Below are 9821 nucleotides of genomic sequence, written 5' to 3'. Positions count from 1 at the left end.
GCAGCTCTGGGAGAGGCAGCTCAACTGGCTTCTCTTCCTCATTCGTGTTGGCTTCTCCAGCTGCCCCTGCTTCCCGTTATAAGGAAGGGCATCACAGCCAGCCTGACAGACCAGAGCAGAAAGGGCCACTGTCACAGCACCACTGGGGACCACTGACAAATGCCCATTGACAAACTCCTGGTGCCTATTCACTACTGCATCTCACCACCTCAGTTCTGACTGGGTTTTCCCATCAGGAGGCTGGTGACGGGGTCAGAAGATCAGACTAGCACCCATCAGGGTAGGGCACAGGGATGTCTCAATATTCTTTGGTCAGTTGTCTTAATCTCCGAGTTTGCTGGGAAATCCTTTAGTCATACAGAATGGAATTATATAAATGGGAGTGCTGGGGCAATTTAGGTTTGGCACTGGCTTTATTAAAATAATGATGACTATTTGTGCAAGACTAAACTTCTACATTAACTGATGAAACAGCTTCCATCCATCCGTCCTTACATTCATCCTTTCTTCCCTCCTTCCATCTGTTCATTGGTCCATCCGTCCACCCTTTCTTCAGCATAGACACAAAGGATGACTGCTACTGACCCAGCCCAAACGGGCAATGAGTGTATGAATTGTTAGTCTTTCCAGCCCACTTAAGCTCCTCTCTCCCCTCCCTGAGCTCCACACCTGCCCTTCTCATGAGCAGCCCCAAGATGAGGTGCCAGATGTGCCGTGCAATCCCAGGCTTGCCTCAGCGGGGACCAGGACCAGCTGTCCAAACGTCCTCCGCCTCTGTGATGTAACCCAGGACTGTCACCAAGGCTTCCTCCAGCCCTTGGCACACGTGTGACATGACCAGCTGACGCACTCCGAGGAAACCCGCTGAGGGGGACACATGACTCACCAAGGGCTGAGATTGCCCAAGCACCTCCAGTGACACTACAGCGAAGCACGCAAAGGCAACAGGCCTCTGGGGACAGCAAGGTTCACTCCCCAGCTAACTGCACTGCCACGGCATCTGTCCTGTGGGCTACGGCTGCAGAGTGTACTGAAGGGGGATTACTTTTAACCCCTGTGGCAGCCATGGACACTGTGGAAATGGTAATTCCAAGGCTGGTAACTGGGCACAGCACAGAGCCTGAAGAAAGTTTCTCCCTGGGCAAGTGATGAGGTGATGGATGGCTTAAGTTGCTGAGACTACTCCCATTCTGATCTCTTCGCAGTTGTGTGGCTGCTTTTGGAAAGGTTTTTCTTCTAACACCCTCTTAAAACGAGTCAGCCATGCTGTGACCAGGGGAAGCATTCACACCGGTGGTGTCTGCGCGAAAGCAGAGCATTTCACAGAGTTTACAGTGAGCTTTACTTCACAGGAGCACCATCTTTCCACAGAGCACCAGGGAGGAGTTACTTTCTAGGTCAGACAGCCCCAGGCCTGAAAGCAAGCATCAGCCGTCCTATGCCTGAATCCCAAGAGGTTGGAATTGGGTTTGGATAAAATATACAGACTTGAAGGCAAGAGCCCCAGGGCAGGGTTACTGACAGGGCAGGTCTGGGATGGAGTAGGTTTGAAAAGGATAGGGAAGTTCGAAGAGAGCACTTCTGCAGCTACGGGAGCTGTGGCTGCTCAGTCCTCCAGAGAGCTGCCAGCAAGTGTCCCAGGCAGAACCCCTGCCCGGGGACATGCTGGTGGCCCTGAGGACAGGCAGATGGCTGAGGTACAGGGTGGGTCTCTGTCCCTGTCCCTGCCTGTTTCAGGCACCCACTCTGCTGTGAAGCAGTTTCTCACAGGCACAGAAGAACTGCCCTGGCAGGAGCCTGTAACACTTGTGCAGGAGGTGAAGCTGTTAGGTAAGGAAGGCTGAGGCAGGGCCACCCGGGAGGCACAGCACAGGTGCTCTCAGCGGAGACAGAGGCAGCCAAAGGTGACTGACGGTGGGTGGTGCAGGTGAGGAAGAGCTGCACCAGAGGGACAGAGGTGGTGCCAGCAGAAACCATGGAAAGAATGAGGGAGGCTCACTGTCAGAGACAAATTATGTGGGGTGTGTCGGCAGGACCCGGCTGTGTGGTTGCTAGACTGGCAAGCTACGTCCAGCCAGCAAAAGCTGTTGAGGTGGCAGGCTGGTATGTGGCCCAAGCTCCCCAGTTTCTCAATCAGGTGCAGGAGCAAGAAAAACACAGGGGCTGGAAGGGCTGTTACAGGCTGGGAGTCAGATGAGCAACAGGATAGGTGGAGAAAGCCAAGCCAAATCAAGACAGTCAGCTAAAAGTTAAGACAGAAAAAACAAATAAATCCTGCACAGGCCTGAAAGTAGACTATTCCTCTTGGATTTGCCTGACACAAATGGCTAGAGGCACAATAAACCCCAGGCTGCTGCTGTTACTGCAACTGAAACCTGCGAGAGCAGCAAGGGGCACGTGGACCCAGTTGCTGCAGCACAAAGGTGCACCTTCAACTCCAGGGGCTGCTCTGGTGCAGAGGGGCTGGCAGCAAGCAGGGCAACTGGCCACTCGAGCTCTGGTAACAGAACCTCAAATACACAGTCAGTACAGACAGAAGGTGGGGAGAGAGGCCCCTCTGGGGTGCTCCTGCCAAGTGGAGCAGAGGAGCAGAAAGTGCAGAGTGTGGAGCTGGGCCGTGCGTGCCTCTGGGATGAGTCTCTCCGGGAGTCCAGGAAAAGTTTCTGGAAGATAAACAGGGACTGGCCAGAGCAGTTCGTGGGCAGGCAGGGAAGCCTGAGGGGGAAACAGAGGTGTGTCACCACACCTCCTAACTGGGTCACTGCAAGAATGGAAGGAGGCTCCAAGAATCGATTTTTGCCCCATCTTCCCGCTGGGAAAGGCTGTGCTAACAACGAGGCTGTGGCTGGGGTTGCCATTAGCTGTCACCAGTTACCCAGCAGAACAGGTTCCTGTGTCACAACTGGATTACAGGAGAAGGAGAGAGGAAGTGAAAAGCTGAAGAGCAGCTAATAAAGACCCTGTGACACAGAGTTAACCCAGTTAACTGGGAATGACCAGCGATCCCCTACTAACTCAGTGTTGAAGGGAGACAAGTGTGTCCAGGCAGAGCAGGGAAAAAACGTACCAAGCAAACCAAATTTTAGCCCAATCTTAAACACTGACTGACCCTCATTGAGGGCTGGGCAAGGACTGGGCTGCAGCACTGTCAGCAATGAGCCCTTGAGTTATCTGAGAAGGTAGCCACAGGCTACCTGCACAGGCCCAGCACGGTGAGCATAATGCCTACAGGATAACCCACTGTTGCACAAGCCAAGACATCACAGGTCTCACACCCATCAACACAGGCCAAGGCAGCTCGCCCAGATCTCTGGCTGTGACCAAGAATGACATAAAGGTTGGGCTTTTCTCACATCTTCCGGAAGTGTGAGAAGTGACAGGATTAGCAGGGATGATTCAGGTGCTGCAAGAATCCTTCCTGTTCACAGGGAGCCACACTCAGGGTGCAGCTAAACCCAGCAGGCTAGTCTAGCATTATTTTAGACCAACAAGGGATCTGCATTATGCCCAAATTCAACAACCTTCCTTGCCCTGCTCCCAGCTGTATGATGGACACTGTGGCAGAAACACTATGGGCAGGACCTGTGCGCTGGTTCTGAGGCAGTTTTCCTCCTGTAGCTACACTCACACCCTGAGCTGCCATGGGTTAGCATGTTCAGCTACAGAGACCCTCCAACTTGTGCTGCCTCCTCCCTCCTGTAACACACAATACAACCAGCACAACCTTCCTGAGGGTATGGATGAGCAGAGATCCATGCTGCTGTCACACAGTACTTGTTGGATAGGCTGCACTAGGGGCTGTGCTTTCAGACTCCCTCCAGTTATGCCAGCTAAAAGCTGCTCATTGGCCTAAGGTGCATTGATACATATTATTAGCAATACTCTGGTTTCTCTCCAAAAAATAACTGCTTGGGCTTCAAACATCCTGCTCACTCGAGCCGTACCAAGTTTGACTTCAATCATGGAATCATTTAGGTTGGAAAAGCCCTCTCAGACCATCAAGTCCAGCTGTTCCTCCAGCACTGCCAAGGCCACCACTAACTGTGTCCCCAAGTGCCGCATTCACACAACTCTTAAATCCCTCCAGGGATGGTGACTCCACCACTGCCCTGGGCAGCTGTGCCAGGGCTAGACAACCCTTTGCGGGAAGAAATTTCCCCCGATATCCAATCTAAACGTCTCCCAGTGCATCTTGAAGCTGTTTCCTCTTGTCCTATTGCTTATTACCTGAGAGAAGAGAGTGATCCCCACCTGGCTGCACCTCCAGTCAGGGAACTGTGGAGAGCGAGAGGGACCCTTGAACCTCCTTTTCTCCAGGCTGAGTCCCCACAGCTCCCTCAGCCACTCCTTGTGCTCCAGACACTTCCTTCAGCTCCATTCCCTTCTCTGGACAAGCTCCAGACCCTCAACGTCTTTCTTGTCATGGGGGGCTCAAAACTGACCCCAGGATACACCAATAAAGATATGAAACAGGACTGGCCCCAGTACTGAGCCTTGGGGGATGCCCCTGGTGACCAGCCACCAGTTGAGGGTAACTCCATCCACCACCACTCTGGACTGAGCACACACTTTGTTTAGAACTTTTATTTCAAGGAATACAATTGTTTTGAGTATATTCACAAGAATAAATATAAAATTCTTCTCTTCAGAGCAAGAAGATGAGTTTTTACAAAAATATATCTCTGTCCCACAGAACCACTCAGGTGGGTTCCCTGTAGGAAATTTTACTTAATAATAAAAAAATAAAACACTGAAAATAAAATGCTTGACCTATGCTGATTCAATCACCAAACAACTGAAATTTGTAAACGGTTATAAATATTGTCAATATTATTAATAAAAATAACAATTAAATAGATGGGAAGCCACAGAGTCTATCCAGATGGACAGAGCCCTGCAGGGAGCCACCACTCCTCCTATAGGGCACCAACTTCCTTGTATTCACTGGCATTTGTCTGTCTCCTCTTGCTTCGGTACCTGGAAATAGAGGAGAGAAACGTGAGTCCTGGTTGTTCCAAATGGCTTGTTGAGAGTACAAGGGAGGTGAAGGAAGGAAAGAAAAATTTGTATGACCTCCTCACGTGTAAGTCTCTAGTAGCTGGGCTCTGTCTGTGCTCATTTCCAGGGCTGAGATCACTTGCATGCAGAGTCTCCTCTCTCAACTCTTCACTGAAAATTCCTCATCTGCCTTAAAGTCTTCCTGTTGCTACTAGGCTTGTCTTTGAGAAATCCTGCTAGTTACCATCCAGTTATCAGATCTGGAAAGCTGAGCTCTCCCTCTGCCTCCTCAGCTCTCTGACAGCTGCTTACCCATAGCTTTTAGCCTGGAAAACGATTCCTCCTGCTTGTGGGTCTGTTCATGGAGAACACTGCTGTACCCCATGGTAGAGCTGATAAGGCAATGCTTGTGATATCACAGTCACCACAGTAACATGGCAGATAAACAAATCAGCTGGCGTTAATCCAGCTGCCCTCCAGTTCCCTAGGACTGAGGAAAAGGCATTACCAAGAAGAGGAACTAGAATTTTCCCATTCCCTATCAGCACTCTCCTTGACCTCAACACACCCTCTAAGCCAGACATGAAGTAACTGACGCAGTCCTGTGCCAGGGTGAAAAGGCACTTGGGAGTGCTGCTGCCTGGTCTGCAACTTGGGTCATGCCACACTGTCAGCACACTGCCTTTTCTGAACACCTCAAGTGCAGGTCTGTGTATCAAACTGTCTCCATGCAGTCGAGTGACTGAGGTGCTCCAGGCTACCTGGAGGTGCTTAGAGGATGTCTGTCAACACCTACAGCTGATTCTCCTTCCTGAGCCACCAAGAACATGCATCTTACCTTCTGCAAATGTAGTAGCTTGCAAGAGAGATGGCAGCAACGAAGAGCAGAACTGCAATAACTGTGAGTGCCACATACTCCTTGCTGAGGGGCTGCTGGAGGAGCTCCGAGTGCACACAGCGCACTCCAGAGAAGCCTACATCACACCTGAGGGTAAGAGAGGCAGAATTAGAGATCTGGCTGTGGGGGTACACACACTTCTATAAGTCCTAGAAATGGTTGCTAATTCTTCAGGTAAACTAGGGTGCCCTTAAAAATGCCTAGAGGGTCTTTGTTTTGTAGAGTTGGATCAAAGGGGAGACTTTGGTGCTGTGCTTGAGGTCTGGATCTCACACTGCAATAAATACAGATGAACAGAGAAGCACATTAGAATGAATGTCCCAAGTGTAAGTTACGTTGGTGACTAATTTCAGGTGTCTAAGACTTTCACCCAGATGTCACTGGAGCCAGCACATTGCCTAAATGCAGCTGAGGTGTATCACAGATATACCACTCCTCTTCATGTTCTTATGAGCCTTTAATACTTGGCTGGATTGGTGTCAACAGCATGAAGACCAAAGGCCATGCATGGTTCACCTCCAAGCTCACCTCAGGGAGTCAGCAGAATGCATATGGCCTGTCCATACCTGCAATAGTGCTCATCCAAGTCCACAATGTACACACACTGCCCATGGAAGCAGTAGTCCTTCATTTCAGGCTTGCATCTCGTGATCCCGACTTGAGCCACTCGTGGGCTGTTCTCTGTCTGGACTGCAAGGGGATTTGGTTAGCATCTCAGGAAGTGACAATGAAGCTGAACATAAAAATGATTTCCAAGGGCACTTCAGCAAGGCTGCCAGCACAAGGAAGATGGGAACCAACAAAGAGCTGTGCAATACTTACCGAGTGCTGTTGTGCAGTTCTCCATTTCCCCAAGCCCACATAATGGGATCACTGTTGTGGCCAGGACTCCTTGCAATAGGTAACCTGTAAGAGATAAAAACAATAGTCAAAATTAGATACATTTCCAGCTAAGTGTTTAAGCTGCTCTACTCATTAAGTTAATACAAGAAGAACAGAAGTTTTTTATCCTAGTAGGAAAAATCCAGTGTTGCAAGCTGAAAAGATACAGGTCTGAGAGATCTGCTGCCTATATTATATAAGGCAGCCCAAGGAAACATCTCTGAAATATCAACTCTCAATGCAGAATTGAGACAAACAGAAACCTGGTGCATGTGACCACCTCTCACCCACACTCTGGGTGAAACTGGGCCCAAACAGGCTTAGAGAGGCTCCGCAGGAGAGGCAGGAAAATTAGGCCTGATGATTACGTTAGGTTTGTGACTGGTCTGGCATGGCACCTGTGCAAGGGACACAGCCAGGGTTCCACAATTAGGCATGACAATCCAGCATTCAGGGCAGGATGATCAAAATCGGGATGTCCCTGAGTCACAACAGTCCACAGGAAGAGAACTGCCTAGGAATCTGCAAGTTAGTGCACCTGGTGACTCAGCACACCAGGTCAGTGCCGACCCAGGCTCAGCACTCCACCACTGGCTTCAGAGACCACAAACTGCTTGAGATAAGCTTAACACAAAAGCTGCTCTTTACAATCAAAGAGCTCTCTCAGCCCTGCCCTTGCTACAGGCAGCTGAAGGGCTGGACAGTTCCTGCACTAACATCCTCTCTTCTGCCAGTGTCTGGTTAAAAGCTCACTTGCAAAGCCACCTAACGAGATACCAAACCCCTCTCATCTGGGCAGTGGCTTGGACAAGTTACTTACTGCTTTATGGACCCTGGGCCACTGCTACTTATCTCAGCAGAACACCAGAAGAAACAGGCACAGCCTTAAGGTATTTCACTACTTAAATTGACAGTTCCAAACAGGATTTGAAGACCAGCACAAGTACCTGTACTTTTATAGGTAGCCCATGAGGAACAGTGAATGTTCTCATGGCCCCAGCTGGCCATGAAATCCACGTGGCCACAAATTAACCTGCTCTTGAACTGCTTAGTCATCAGCCCCATTCCACGGAAGTCTGTAATTTGTGTCTTTGGGCTGTTTGCCTCTATTAACTTGTCAGGTCATGCATGTCTAATGGAGGGAGTGTGCCTTCATAATTTCTTGATCACTCTAATTCAACTCCAGTTATTAGAAAGTTTCATTACATCTCAGAGTTAAATCTAGCAGTGGTGATTTATGGACTTCCGGCAGCTCATCTGTTTCTGGGTGATCACTAGGCTTCCTCTGCGCTTGGGCTGTTTGCCTCTATTAACTTGTCAGGTCATGCATGTCTAATGGAGGGAGTGTGCCTTCATAATTTCTTGATCACTCTAATTCAACTCCAGTTATTAGAAAGTTTCATTACATCTCAGAGTTAAATCTAGCAGTGGTGATTTATGGACTTCCGGCAGCTCATCTGTTTCTGGGTGATCACTAGGCTTCCTCTGCGCTTCATTCCAGTTAAAGAACAGCATATACCCATCTTAGGGGGGTTTCCCTGTGTTTGCTCCTGTAAAAACACCATTCTCACCTCCCTCTCCTCTACATTCCTTGCAAAGCCAGTAAGCCAGATTTCCAGCAAGCTTTAGAAGGACAAAGACAGGTCCCCCAGAGCCAGAGCCACGGTAACAGACCAGTGATGCTGACACTGGTACCAGCTGGAGACTCCTGTTGCCTGCCAGCACGACCTGCTGGTCCTGCCTTTCACTCCAGTGGAGCAGGACACACAAGTTTACTTTCAGGGTAAAGCGCTAACAGTTTAGCACTTCTGTAAGGCCAATTTGAGTTACCACAACAGAAAGTTCAAGTGTTTCTAAGACGAGGCTGTCAGCAGACAGAGAGTGGCAGCTCAATTACTGCTAGAATAGCAGGCTCTGAGCTTCAGCAGGGACCTGGGGTCCCAAAAGGTGTTGGGAAAAGATTTACCCAGTTAGCCCTTCTTCTGTCTCAGGAGTGCTCCATGGACTTTAGCTGCTCCCTCGGCAGGGAAAAGCTGTGGCACAGGACAGCTCTGTCCCATGAAGGATACACCATGTCACAGAAAGAAATAATGACAGTAATGAGCATAAGTCAAGGCAGAACATGCCAGAGCTATCCGAGATACCCACTTGTTAAGGAGATGGATTAAGCCAGCTCAGGATCTCTTCCAGCCTATACGTTTCTGTCTCAGTTTGCATAGCTCCTTGACATGAGCATGACCTGAGCAGCTGCTTTTTAACCTGAAGTTCCCAGTTTGAAAGTTACCACAACCTGCCTTTCGCATTTGAAAAACTCTAATCCGGGTCCATGGGAGAGACAGGTCAGCTCCCTTCACGGCTCCGGAAGGCAGCACGACTTTTCAGCTAGAGGAAAGACCACAACTCAGACACCTGCAAGGGACAAGTTAAAAACAACCTCCTCCTCCTCCTCCACTGCCCAAAGGCCTGCCCAATGCCAGCTATGTGTGTGTGACAAGCGATCGCCTCCTCCACCTGACCGCAGGCACACGGGCCGGAAAGGCTGGAGTGCAGGTGTGGATATTTGCTGACACCCAGCAGTATATGCTGCTTTCGGGCAAAGGTCTTCCTGCTCTGCACTGCTCTCCTTCACCCTTTTCCCCATGCACATACTTTTCCTCTGACATCACTAGGAGGATAAAGGATCTGCACACAGCGATGGAGAAGGAGAGCCTTTCCCAGGATATTTATCCGGTGATGTATACCAAACACAGCACCTGGGAGAGGTTCTATTTTTATTCCTTTGCTGTTCATTAAGCAAACACAGGGTACAAGATAACAGTAATGATTCACCCTTTTCCCCATGCACATACTTTTCCTCTGACATCACTAGGAGGATAAAGGATCTGCACACAGCGATGGAGAAGGAGAGCCTTTCCCAGGATATTTATCCGGTGATGTATACCAAACACAGCACCTGGGAGAGGTTCTATTTTTATTCCTTTGCTGTTCATTAAGCAAACACAGGGTACAAGATAACAGTAATGAGGTGGTAGAACGTGTGCCC

General features: G+C 49.6%; 1 protein-coding gene across 1 annotated transcript; it reads right to left on the bottom strand.

Annotated features, from left to right (window-relative positions):
• Positions 1-4916: 4916 nt before the first annotated feature.
• On the bottom strand, positions 4917-6818 carry EREG (epiregulin; the record flags this gene model as incomplete). Its single annotated transcript, XM_009084909.1, has 4 exons — positions 4917-4977; positions 5837-5983; positions 6463-6586; positions 6719-6818. Coding segments are annotated over 4 exons (432 nt in total), but the record flags the coding sequence as incomplete, so codon positions are not given.
• Between the last annotated feature and the right edge of the window lie 3003 nt (positions 6819-9821).

Source organism: Acanthisitta chloris, unplaced genomic scaffold (genome assembly GCF_000695815.1).
Source record: "Acanthisitta chloris isolate BGI_N310 unplaced genomic scaffold, ASM69581v1 scaffold19621, whole genome shotgun sequence".
NCBI lineage: Eukaryota > Metazoa > Chordata > Aves > Passeriformes > Acanthisittidae > Acanthisitta > Acanthisitta chloris.
This window is presented reverse-complemented; position numbering and strand designations above follow the sequence as displayed.